The following is a 13,279-nucleotide window of genomic DNA, read 5'->3' on the forward strand; positions in this document are numbered from 1 at the left end:
TGCTCTCCTAAACTACCAGTCCTAAATCAAGTTTCCCTATTACGCTACACCTTAGATGTCCTGAAAGCCTACCTACAGTTGTATATTCTAGCTAGATTCTCAAATAATTATTTTGTGTTAATGCAGGGAACAATGAGAAAATGAGCTGAATGTTAGCACCAAACTTTGTTTTGGATAAATTACTTTTATGTAAACCATGTTTACTTTAATGAAAAGAAAAGTATTATTATATAAATTTTTTTTTTAAATACTCTTAAGATACTATAACAAATATTTTAACAAAAGTTTCTCTAGATGATGGGATTATAACTGATGTCTATTTTATTTTTTTTAAGTGAACATGTTAGGTCTTCTGCAATTTTTAAAACTGTACATTAAAAACCTTATTATATAGGGCGCCTGGGTGGCTCAGTTGGTTAAGTGACTGCCTTCGGCTCAGGTCATGATCGTGGAGTCCCGGGATTGAGTCCCGCATTGGGCTCCCTGCTCGGCAGGGAGTCTGCTTCTCCCTCTGACCCTCCCCACTCTCATGTGCTCTCTCTCATTCTTTCTCTCAAATAATCTTAAAAAAAAAAACTTATTATATAGTTGATTTCACTCATGTGGAATGAAACGAAACAGGATCATAGGGAAAGGGAGGGAAAAATAAAATAAGATGAAGTCAGAGAGGGAGACAAACCATAAGAGACTCTTAACTATAGGAAACAAACTGAAGGTTGCTGGAGGGGAGGTGGGTGGGAGGATGGGGTAACTGGGTGGCAGGCATTAAGGAGGGCACGTGATATAATGAGCACTGGGTGTTCTATGCAACTGATGAACCAATGAGTTCTACCCCTAAAACTAATACATTTTATGTTAACTAACTGAATTTAAATAAAATTTAAAAAAAATTAAAACTCATATAGTTGAAAGAGAACTTCCTTATAACCACTTGCTTATCATTTTACTAATCTAAGTAACCAGCAAATACCCAACGGGAACACAGCTCAAACATGTTCCTTTGAAGTTCTGTTTCCTACCTTTTGAATACACAGGAAAATATAGTAGAGCACATCTGGATCATAGGGTTCACCTTCTCCATTTCGAGCTTCCCGTGTCATTAGACAGAGCCCATAATTCAACTCAGCCACAGCAGAAGAAATGAGATCTTCCTGGAATCGCAACAGTTGGCGCCCTGCAACACAAGCCAAAAGTGACCCCCAAAGGTGAACGGGGGTCCTGGCAACAGTAATCTCTTAACTGGCTGCTCATATCCCCAGAAGGAGGGCTCAGAGAAGATACTGATCTTCAGGGGGCTAGGATGGAAATGATCACATATATCTAAGATCAGAACTGGCTTACTAAGACAATAATCCTGTATGCCCTATTTACACTAAGGGTTTCCTTCCCACAATCTGCCCCACCTCACATATCTTCAAAATTATTATTAGGGCCAAGACACGAAAGCAAAAAACCTGCAAAATCCACACTCTGTTAGGTGAGGAAGAATATGAACATAATGTTAAGGAAGAAGGGCCCTGAAGACAGTCACTGGTTCCTAACTCCTTCTAGAATTCACTCTGCCCAGATCTGCTAGGTTGACTTTAGAAATCCATGTGTACAAAAATGCCTGGTCTTGGGCAAACACCATATATCCTGCTCATTTGCATGTCAGGTCTGCTTGTTGCTTGTCCTGAATTCAGGATACTATTTCAGATGGTGATTTCTAACCCCCAGAGCCAAGGGACACCACTTTCCTGCCATTCTGTCCTCCCCGTTTCACTACATTTTAGACAGAGTCCACCCCCCTCTCTCTCTCTCACAAACACTTACTCCCAATGGGTGCCAGTCTGTTCTGAGCATCCTTCTCTAGCTCAGCATTCTTGGTCTGGGCCCAGTTTTTCCATACTTCAAGCCCTTCTTCTGGCTTCAGAGAATTTGGAAGCAGAAGTTCTGGGGAAGGCTGTGGCTGTGACTGTGGTTCAACTTCAGCAACCTGGACAGTCTGAGCCTGTAAGAGAGAAACCATCAAAATGTGTCAATATTGTTTTGCACCAGGCCCTTCCACAAAACTGCTAGAAAAATGTTACCTGTGTTTCTTTTAATAAAAAATAATCTTTCTTCTACTTGTTATCTTACTTTCAAAGACCGTTGGAGTTCTACTCCTTACCCCAGGGACAGTTAAGGCTACTGCAGTGCTTCTCAGCCCTGGCTGGACTTCTGAATCTCTGAATTAGAAATACCAATTTCTGGGCTCTACCCCAGAATCTCTTTTTAAAGAGATTAGTCTTTCAAAAACCTTCCCACATAAAAAGGCGATTCTAAAGTTTAGTCACTGTTCAGAACTCCTGGCCCAACTGAGTAAAATAAAGAAAACACAAAAGACTAACAACAAAAAAAGAACTCCTGGCCCAAAGCACTGATTGTCATACAGTGCAAAAAAATCACTTAAGGATTTTATTAAAGTGCAGATTCTGATTCGAAAGGTCTCAGGTGGGACCTGAGACTCTGCATTTCTAACAAGTTCCCAAGTAAGGGAGCTGGTCTGCAGACCACACTTTGAATACCAAGTGTCCAGAGTAGTGACCATTCAACTTGGGTGCACTTTAAAAATATCTGGGCTGCTTTTAGAAAATATCCATGCCTGGGCCTTATCCCTACAGATTATATGATTTCTGGTCTAAGATGGTGGCCTGCCATCAGTATTTTTAAAAGCTCCCAGGTGATTCTTATGTCCAGCCATGGTTGAAAATTATCGCTTTAGAAAAGTACAACAAACAAAAGTTGTGTTCTCCCTCCTGCCATTGAAAGATGAGAAGACCTGAAAATGTATATGGTTTCTCCAGCTATATATAAGGTTGATTTTTCCCCCCAAAATTCCTTCTCAATAATACTGCTCTATTTCCTAAGGGCATTTTCTGAAGACCAGAGGCACTGCTCTAGCTTCCTGCCTCCAAAGGAAGAGTCATCTTGTCCTCAATGGTCTAACAGCCAAGCTGTGCACACAAAGGCGCAGGAAATATCCATTAGCGTCAATCACAATTCCCCATACTGGGTGGGAGAGACACCAACAAAGTATACCAGGCATAGGTTCTTGGGTCTCACACACCTGTCTATATTCTGAACAAATGCCTTTGAGCAATTCTCCATGCCAGGGCCTACCCAAAGGGCTAAGGAATGTCAATCATTCAAATTGAAGGCAAAATTATTTATGACACATGAATCTGCTTATCAATGAATGAAAGTAAAAACTCTCCTCTTCGTTTTCAAAAGATAATTAAACAAGGAAATAAAGCAGTATTGTGTGTGGCTCTTAAATGTTTTTCAACCTAGAAGCTCCACTCTAGACACAGTTCAACTACCAATCTCCTTGGTGAGTCTTACCCACTTTTCCAGTTTGGATTTCCATGTTTGTGGAATTGATTGCTAACTATGCACCTCCAAGCTAGACCTGGACTTAATATACCCAGGGGGTACTATATGTCTCCAAATGAACATCTTACACCACCTCAGACTACCATCTATGGAGACAACTATCACTTTCCCCATCCAGAACCATTCTCCTCAGAGTTCCCTCCCTACCTTGTTCAATGGCAATACCATTTACCCAAGCTAGAAATCTAGGAGTCTGACTAGATAAGTAGGTGGGGGCCAGGGCATGTGGGGCAGTACTTTGCTTCTGGTGTTTAGCCAGGCCCCTTTCACTGTGTGCCTTCACCTACTAATGTAGCATCCCCAAGCATCTTGACAACAATATCCTTTTACATGTCTAAATGTCTATCAGGGGGTAGGGGTAGTAGTGATCCCAACCAGGATGAAAAGTACTGAGGTAAGTAGGGCCTTGTACACTGTGGTATAGAGTTTTCCTTCCACTTTATAATGGAGTCCTTGGAGAATTTTAGGCTGGGAAGTGACATAATCTTACATTAAAAAAATATATATATTCTTTCTGATTTATGGAGAATGGATTGAAGAGCAAAGGTGCTGGTGGCCTGGACTAGGATGGCAATGGAGAGAAATGCTGAGAAGTGTGGTGGCAGAACCAAAGTGTCTTGTTGAAGAGTTGGCTGTGAAGAGTAAAGGAAAGCAGACTCAAGGATGATTCCTGGGTTTCTGGTTTAAACAAATGGTGGATGATGGTACCATTTTCTGAGAAGGGAAGTTTTGTTTTTGTTTTAAAAAACAGGTCATCTATCTATCTTTTTTTTTTAAAGATTTTATTTATTTATTTGAGAGAGAGAGAACACAAGCAGGGGGAGGAGCAGAGGGAGAGGGAGAAGCAGACTCCCCGCCGAGCAAGGAGCCTGAAGTGGGGCTCGATCCCAGGACCCCGGGACCATGACCCGATCCGAAGGCAGATGCCTAAACAACTGAGCCACCCAGGTGCCCCAGGTCATCTATCTATCTATCTATCTAAAGTAAACTCTACCCCCAAAATGGGGCTAGAACTCATTGACCCCGAGATCAAGAGTCATATGCTCTACCAAGTGATCCAGCGAGGTGCCCTGAGAGAAGTTTTCAACAGCAGCAGAGGTGATGCTGAAGGGCTGAGATATCTTTAATAAATCCAAGTAAGTGAAAAATAGGCTGCTGGATGCATGAGAAAGGTTCAAAGGGAAAGCCATGGTCTAAAGATTTGTGTCTCAATGCAGCATAGGGTATAAGACATGGGCTAAAGAGCCAGCCTGTCCAGGGCTGAACCCCAACTCTGCTACTTAACTAATCGTGGCTTTGGTCTTGTTGTTTAATCCGTGTCTCAGTTTCTTCATCTGTAAAATGGAGATAGCAGTGCATACCTCATAAAGTTGGTGTGAGAATTAAATGAGTTAACCTGTGTAACACTGAAATAGTGCCTGGCAGATAGTGTCAATGACTATCATCTTCAGTGTTACCAGCCATCTAGAGGGTGCTGAAAACCATGGCCATAGACAGAAATTCTTTAGGGAGAAAAGAAGGCTAGTACTGAGTTCTGAGGAACATTAACATGTATGGTTCAGATAGAGAAGCACCAGCAAACTCTCCTGAGAAGGAAAAAGAACCAGTGGGGGTAGGAGGAAAACCATGCCAGAGGAGAATTCCAAGAAGGCAGGTATGGTCTGGTGTGTCATACGTTGCCATGAGATAAAAACAGACATGCCTGTTGGATCTGGCCACAGGGAGGTCACTGCTGACTTTGACAAGAACAAACTCCGTCACAAATTGAAGAGAAAACTGGTTAGTAGGTAGAATCAGCTTGTACAGATAATGCTTGAGAACTCTGGGAATAAAGCAGAGTGGAGAAATGGGGAAACAGATGGAGGTGAATGTGAGCTCAAGGGAGGGAGGTTTCACCATAAATCTGGTTTTAAAGGCAGGTGATAAGAGAACTTTCATAAAGGGTATGCCAGGTGAAGAACACAACACTTTGTCATCAGCTAGGGTTCAACTCACATCACAGCACAGTTACCTTCCCCATGGACTGGGAGTACTCACATCACAGCACAGTTACCTTTTCCATGGACTGGGATTACTCCAAGGGCAGAGACTATCATATCTGTTCCTGAGCACCTGGCACTAAGCCTAATAAGGCAGGCAGAGGGATGTTTGTGGTATAAACGGACAAAAATCACCTTTCCTACATGATGTGTATTCTTCTCAATTTTTCCTTTTCTGGTAATTCCTATTAAGACTTTCCCAAAGGAGACATTGCCTCTGAAGAACATGGGCCTACTAAAATGAACTCCCGAAAAGATCTTCTCTTGCTTAAGGGCCCAGAAGTGGAAATTACAGAGACTGATGAGCATCAAAAGAGGCCTGACCTGCAAACTGGACCATCAGGCCCAGTAAAGCTGAGGAGAGGCCTGATGTCCTCCCATCCCTGTGAGCAGAAGCTGAGCTATATCACAATTCTCCAGGCTGGTCTCTCCTACACGCAATTAATTCTACACGTCTGTACTTGATTCTTAGGATTCTGGAAAAATTTCCTACCACAGATCAGGTCAAGCTCTTCACTTTGGGAAAATAAATCCTTTGCTCCCTGTACTAACTCCTCTCCCATAGTCCCCCTCTCATGTTGCACTAAGCCATGTCCCTTCTGTCCATCCCTGACTCTGTAATGATGTTGCTCCATTCTTGCCAGTTGAAGGTATAGAGATCAAATGCCACCTTTCTCACAATGATGCCTCTGCTGACTTTTTAACCTAAAATGGTCTCTGAACACCCAGTTTGTTTGTGTGTGTGTGTGGAACATACAACGTCACACTTGATTATGCTGCCTTATAAGGAATTCAGAAAATAGAAATCAACATTCTTACTCTAAAAGTAGACTATTAGCTACCTGAAGCAATGATTCTGTCTTGTTCTATTTCTAGGCCTGACAGCTGGATATTTAATATGTCCTTAACAAAGTCACCTACAATAATATACCATTCTCTATGAAACCACTTGGTCAGCCTCTGCTTACGGCCTGAGTTTCTGAGTATGGCCCCTGGTCTAACAGTGCTCTGTTTATGCCAGCTCCCTTGCATGCATTCCCAGGAGCCCCTGCCCTCTGAGGCACACTGTGTTCAGCAGTGCCATGAGACCAGAGGCCCTAAAGTTTGCTAACAGTCTTAAGGAATAAATTTATCCACACCTCTGTGGTATCCTTAAAAAGATTTAACAATTAGGGGAACCTGGGTGGCTCAGGTAAGACTCGACTCTTGATTTTGGCTCAGGTCATGACCTCAGGGTCATGACCTCAGGGTCATGAGATCGAGCCCCAAGTCAGGCTCCACACTAAGCACAGAGTCTGCTTAAGATTCTCTCCCTCTCCCTCTGCCCCTGTTCACACCAACATGCTCTCTGTCTTAAAAAAAAAAATTAACAATTAGAAAAAAGAGCCAATTTTTAAAGTTAGAATTTCAAGAGTTCTATTTTCTGTAAGTCTAAGATTAGTTCAAAACAAAAAGTCAAAACATGTTTTTCAACATAGGTTCCATAATAGAAAATTAACCAAGGCTTATTTTTGAGGAACATAAAAACACTGGCAGTGGTGGCTTATTTGACACTCCCAAAGGCGATCACTTTTAACAGGCCCACCAGGAAGTATTTTAGATCTTCTAATTCACCTACACTCTGTCTGCAGATAACTAAAAAAGAGTAATTCCACAGCCCCTCCGCTGTGATGGGTTTATAGCCTGTGTACTAAACTATAAGGGTTCCACTAGATCCATTCATTTGTGATGCATGTCCCGTTAGTCCTTCCCTAGAACTTTATTCTTCTTAAAAGGAGATTACAAAGAAGCATCCAAGGCATCTACCTCCAAAGCAGTTATTGATCATTTCATCTCCTTCCAGGTACCAGGACAGAACTCCTGCCTGTTCCATAGTTTTCACCTGCTGCTTCTATTCCTCCTCCCCAACCTCAACTCAACATTGCAGTAAACAAGCCAGAGGTTGCCAGGAAAGTTCTGTGTTGCACTGGGCCCTGGGGGAGCGGGCTGCCCTACAGATAAGTCTTCACTTACTGAACAAGTAACCTGGAGCTGCTGCTGCTGCTGTTGCGGTGGCGGCGGCGGCGTCTGTTCCTGGGGGGTTTGTGGTTGTGGCTGCTGCTGGGGGTCCCATATATGGACAGTCTGAGCTGTGTTCTGGTAGGTGCCTGCCACAGCCTGCACAGCCACTGGAATGTGGATGTTGCCATTCATGAACTGTGCTGGAAAGAGAGAGTTTGCAAGGGTCTGCACTACCTCTTCATGGGAGTTTTTCACTACAGATGTGGTGCCCACCATCTTCTCCTTGTCATCCTCCAGCTTTACAGCTGCCAGGGCCGTGGGTGAGCCACTGACGTGAACTGCATTGTAGGCTTCCTGGGGAATGGCAATGTGGGTAATGCTCTGCTGCTGAGGATCCCCACGGGGCTGGGCAGAGTAAACAGGGATGGTCCAGGTTTCTCCTGTAGGGCTAGTAATGGTCCCAGTGGCACTGTACAGGTGGGCACTGTCTACTGTCAGTAAGTCTGGCCTCAAAGACACATAACTCTGCTGCTGGCCCTGTGGAATGGCCAGCACGGTAGCCACCGGCTGCCCTGAGATGGCATAGGACACAGTGATGGGCATGTCCACTTTGCGCTTCTTCACTGGCTGGAGGACACTGGCTGTGCCAACCCGCCGTTCCCCTTCCCGGGGTGAGCCCTGCTGAGACGGTGGTGGGGAAAGGGCACCCACGGTCTGGATTTGGATCTGCTGACCCCCAGCAAGAGACTGGCCAGCCACCAGCTGAGCCTGGATCTGCTGATGTGGGATGTGCTCCTCTGGAATCTCTGCAGCCTGGATCTGCTGGGCTGCCTGCACGTGCTGCACCTGGATCTGGGCCGCCTGCAGCTGCGAAGGGCTGGGACTCTGCAGAGATGGGGTCTGGATGGAAGGGGCCGCCGGCTGTGGTGCTTGGCCTTGGATCTGCACCTGGACCTGGATGGGCTGTTCAGCAGGCTGGTGAACAGTGAGCTGCGGGGAGAGCTGCTGAGCCGAGACCTGCTGCGGAGACTGCTGTACCTGCACCTGTACCTGCAGTGACAAGATTCAGCAGTGAGTGAACCAGGCAACATTAAGAATCCAGCGCCAAAAGGAAGAGATCTCAGACAGGGGGTCCCTAGGTAATGTGAGCAGAAGGAGCTGCCATACCCAAGGCTTCTGAGGCCACAATCCCCAAAACCAAATGTAAAATTTTCCAGCATCACACAGCATTTAGAACAACAATTACCTACCAGAGGAAGCAAGACCATCAAATAGGATCTATGAAGAAAATACCAGAACTTCTGCTTATTTTTAATTCTTGTTTTAAAGTGTGAACCCCTTTGTTTTTACATATTGGTACAGTAGTACAAGTATGCACTTTATAAAAATATATTTTGGTGTATGTTTAAAAAATAGTTTATCCATGGGTTGAGTGATAAAAAGTGTGGGGACCAATGTTCTAAAAGATCAGTGAGATAAGTACATTTCACAGGCATGCAATTCTCAACCCAGGATCAAAACTACTTCCACCATAGACTAGTGAAAAACACAGTAGAAACGAAACTCTTGAAATCCCTTTTGGAGGGATCTCCCAACATTGCTACTAAAATGCAGGCATCAAAGAGTGCTTAATTAAGATAACTTTGTTTTAATAAAGAAGCCATTAAAAAAAAAACCCCACAAGATTCCTGATAATCTAAGGAAGGTTACTATATCCTGAATCACACATTTCTGATGATAATGCAGCTCATTTCTTATTGCTGTTACCTCAGCATACAAAGCAGCATGAAAGAATGCCATGTATAGTCTCTAATTTGAAAAAAAGATTTTTCCTTCAGAAACACATATCTAAACTCTAAACACTGGTCTAGGAAGGTAAAAAGAAGGCAGATGAGAGATTATATATTTTCTTTTTTTTAATTTTTTAATTTTATTTTTTTTAAAGATTTTACTTATTTATTTGACAGAGACACAGCGAGAGAGGGAACAGAAGCAGCGGGAGTGGGAGTGGGAGAAACAGGCTGCCCGCTGAGCAAGAAGCCTCATCCAGGGCTTGATCCCAGGACCCTGGGATCATGACCTGAGCCGAAGGCAGACGCTTAACTGATTAAGCCACCCAGGCGCCTCGAGAAAGACATTTTATTAAGTAGAGTTGAGGGGTGCCTGGGTGGCTCAGTCGGTTAAGCGTCTGCCTTCGGCTCATGTCATGATCCCAGGGTCCTGGGATCAAGCCATGCATCAGGCTCCCTGCTCAGCAGGGAGTCCACTTCTCCCTCTCCCCCTCCTCCCCTTGTGCGCACACGCTCTCTCTCTCCCTCTCAAATAAATATATTTTTTTAAGATTTTATTTATTTGACAGAGACACAGCGAGAGGGAACAGAAGTAGCAGGAGTGGGAGAGGGAGAAGCAGGCTTCCCGCGGAGCAGGGAGCCCGATGCGGGGCTCGATCCCAGGACCCTGGGATCATGACCTGAGCCAAAGGCAGACGCCTAACGGCTGAGCCACCCAGGCACCCCTCTTTTCTTTTTTTTTAAAGATTTTATTTATTGGGGTGCCTGGGTAGACAGATGCCTAACGGCTGAGCCACCCAGGTGCCCCTTTTTTTTTTAAAGATTTTATTTATTGGGGTGCCTGGGTAGACAGACACCTAACGGCTGAGCCACCCAGGTGCCCCCTTTTTTTTTTAAAGATTTTATTTATTGGGGTGCCTGGGTAGACAGACACCTAACGGCTGAGCCACCCAGGCGCCCCCTTTTTTTTAAAAGATTTTATTTATTGGGGTGGCTGGGTGGCTCAGCCGTTAGGCATCTGCCTTTGGCTCAGGTCATGATCCCAGGGTCCTGGGATCGAGCCCCGCATCGGGCTCCCTGCTCCGCGGGAAGCCTGCTTCTCCCTCTCCCACTCCTGCTGCTTCTGTTCCCTCTCTCGCTGTGTGTCTCTGTCAAATAAATAAAATCTTAAAAAAATATATTTTATTTATTTATTTGAGAGGGAGAGAGAGAGCGTGTACACACGAGGGGAGGAGGGGGAGAGGTAGAAGCGGACTCCCTTCTGAGCAGGGAGCCTGATGCATGGCTTGATCCCAGGACCCTGGGATCATGACATGAGCCGAAGGCAGATGCTTAACCGACTGAGCCACCCAGGAGCCCCGAGATATATCTACCTGATAACAGGAGACACATCACATAAATAACCAAGCATGGTGCTGGGACAACTGGTTATCCATACAAAAACAATGAAGTTGGACCTCTTCTTCATATCATACACACACAAAAAAGAGGATCTGAATAGACATTTCTCCAAAGATACTCAAATGGCCAATAAGTACATGAAAAGTTGCCCAACATCATGAGCTATCACAGAAATGCAAATCAGAACCACATTAAGATGCCACTTGAAAGCCAATAAGATGGCTATAATAAAAAGATAGTAAGTGCTGACAGGGATGTGAAGAAATTGGAATCTTCATATACTGCTGGTGGGAGTACAGCCACTTTGGAAAAAGTCTAGCAGTTCATCACAAGGTTAAACATACCATATGACAGGGGTGCCTGAGTGGCTCAGTCAGTTCCAAGTGTCTGCCTTTGGCTCAGATCATGATCTCAAGGTCCTGCGACTGAGTCCTGCATCAGGCTCCCTGCACAGCGGGGAGTCTGCTTCTATCACTCTGCCCTCCCCCTCCCTTGTACTCTCTTTCTGTCTCAAATAAATAAATAAAATCTTTAAAAAAAACAAAAAAACATACCATATGATAAAGATATGAAAAACAACCACATGACCCAGCAATTCCACTCTTACATATATGCCAAGAGGAATGAAAACTATGTCCACAAAAAACTTGGATGCAAATGTTTATAGTAGCATTATTCATAATAGCTAAAAAGTAGAACCCAAATGTTCATCAATTGATAAATGATAAATAAAATATGGTATTTCCATAGAACAGTATTATTTAGCAATAAAAAGGAAAGACATTTTGATACATGCTACAACCCAGATGAACCCTGAAAATGTTATACTAAGGGAAGTCAGTCACAAAGACTAAATATTGTATGATTCCATTTATGTGAATGTCCAAAAGAGAAATAGAAAGTACATTCGTGGTTGTCTAAGAGCATGGGATTAGGGAAAATACAAAGTGCCAATGGGCAGAGGGTTTTTTTCTTGGAGTACCGACAATGTTCTAAAATTGATGTAATGGGGGCGCCTGGGTGGCTCAGTTGGTTAAGCGACTGCCTTCAGCTCAGGTCATGATCCCAGAGTCCTGGGATCGAGTCCCGCATCGGGCTCCCTGCTCGGCGAGGAGCCTGCTTCTCCCTCTGACCCTCCCCCCTCTTATGTACTCTCTCTCTTTCTCATTCTCGCTCTCTCAAATAAATAAATCTTTAAAAAAAATAAATAAAATAAAATTGATGTAATGGTTGCACAACTTTGTGAGTAGATTAAAAAACCGCTTAACTGCTGGGGTGCCTGGGTGGCTCAGTCAGTTGGGCTTTTGACTCTTGGTTTCAGCTTGGGTCATGATTTTGGGATCATGGGATCAAGCCCCCTGTCAGGCTCTACCCTCAGTGGGGAGTCCGCTTGGGATTCTCTCCCTGTGCCCCATCCCCTGCTAATGTGTGCATTCAGTCTTTCTAAAATAAATAAATCAACTCCTCCCCCGCCAAAAAAAACCCAGGGACACGTGGGTGGTACAGTTGGTGAAACGTCTAACTCTTGGTTTCAGCTCAGGTCGTGATCTCAGAGTCATGAGATTGAGCCCGGGGTTGGCTCTGCACTCAGCATGGAGTCTACCTGTGATTCTCTCTCCCTCTTCCTCTGCCCCTCCTGCTCGTGCTGTCTCTAAAATAAATCTTAAAAAAAAAAACAACCCGCTGAATTGTATACTTTAAATGGGTGAATTATATGAGAATTAGATCTCAATAAAACCATCACTAATTAAAAAGAGAAGCAAGGAGGTTATGTAAAGAGAAAAGGCCTTGAAGTTAGACTTGAACTTGAATTGGAGCTGTACTTTTCTAGCTTTGAGTCCCCAAGTTGCAGTTTCCTCAGGTATAATAAAAAGGGGGAGGGACGCCTGGGTGGCTCAGTCAGTTAAGCGTCTGCTTTCAGCTCAGGTCATGATCCCAGGGTACTGGGATTGAGACCCTCGTCGGGCTTCCTGCTCAGCCGGGAGCCCTACTTCTCCCTTTGCCTGCTGTTCCCCCTGCTTGTGCTTGCTCTCTGTCAAATAAATAAATAAAAATCTTTAAAAAAATAAATAAATAAAAAGGGGGAGAACACCTAACTCCCTACAAGAGCTGTTATGAGCGTAAGATAGTAGGTGCTCAAAAAGTAGGTTTCCTTCGTTATAAACAATATTTCTTTACACCAGTGAATCTCAAAATATAGTTTCCAGGCCAACAGCATCACCACCGAGGCACTTGTTAAAAATACTAATTCTCAGGTCCCACCTCAGAACGACTGAATCAGAAACTCTGGGGGAACGGGCCCAACAATCTAGCTTAAGTCTCCCAGGTGACTAATGCATGCTCAAGTTTAGAACCAGTGCTTTACATCAAGGACGTAAAGGAAACTATGAGACCAGTTACTACAGAACAGTAGTTTTCAAGCTTTTTGTCTCGGGGGACCCTCTCAAAAAATTACTGAGGATCCCCAATAGCTTTTGTTTACACAGATATGGATATTGTTATTTACTGTATTAGAAATTAAAACTAGGATATCACACAAACCAATCATGTTAACATAACACCGGAAAGGCATACATACCTAGTTTTATTGTGCTCACCACATCATATGTTTTTTGGTTTTTTTTTTTATTTTAA

General features: G+C 43.9%; 1 protein-coding gene across 4 annotated transcripts in view; it reads right to left on the bottom strand.

Annotated features, from left to right (window-relative positions):
* Positions 1 to 13,279, bottom strand: part of QRICH1 (glutamine rich 1) — a 53,937-nt gene that overhangs the window by 10,036 nt on the left and 30,622 nt on the right. For all 4 annotated transcript variants that reach the window (XM_027583417.2, XM_027583420.2, XM_027583418.2 and 1 more), the window contains 3 exons: positions 7,467 to 8,504; positions 1,813 to 1,990; positions 1,020 to 1,174 (listed from right to left, as the gene is read on the bottom strand). In XM_027583417.2, coding sequence (XP_027439218.1) covers positions 1,020 to 1,174; positions 1,813 to 1,990; positions 7,467 to 8,504 — 1,371 coding nt within the window. The remainder of the gene's footprint in view (positions 1 to 1,019; positions 1,175 to 1,812; positions 1,991 to 7,466; positions 8,505 to 13,279) is intronic.

The sequence above is a fragment of the Zalophus californianus genome, chromosome 1 (assembly GCF_009762305.2).
Source record: "Zalophus californianus isolate mZalCal1 chromosome 1, mZalCal1.pri.v2, whole genome shotgun sequence".
NCBI lineage: Eukaryota > Metazoa > Chordata > Mammalia > Carnivora > Otariidae > Zalophus > Zalophus californianus.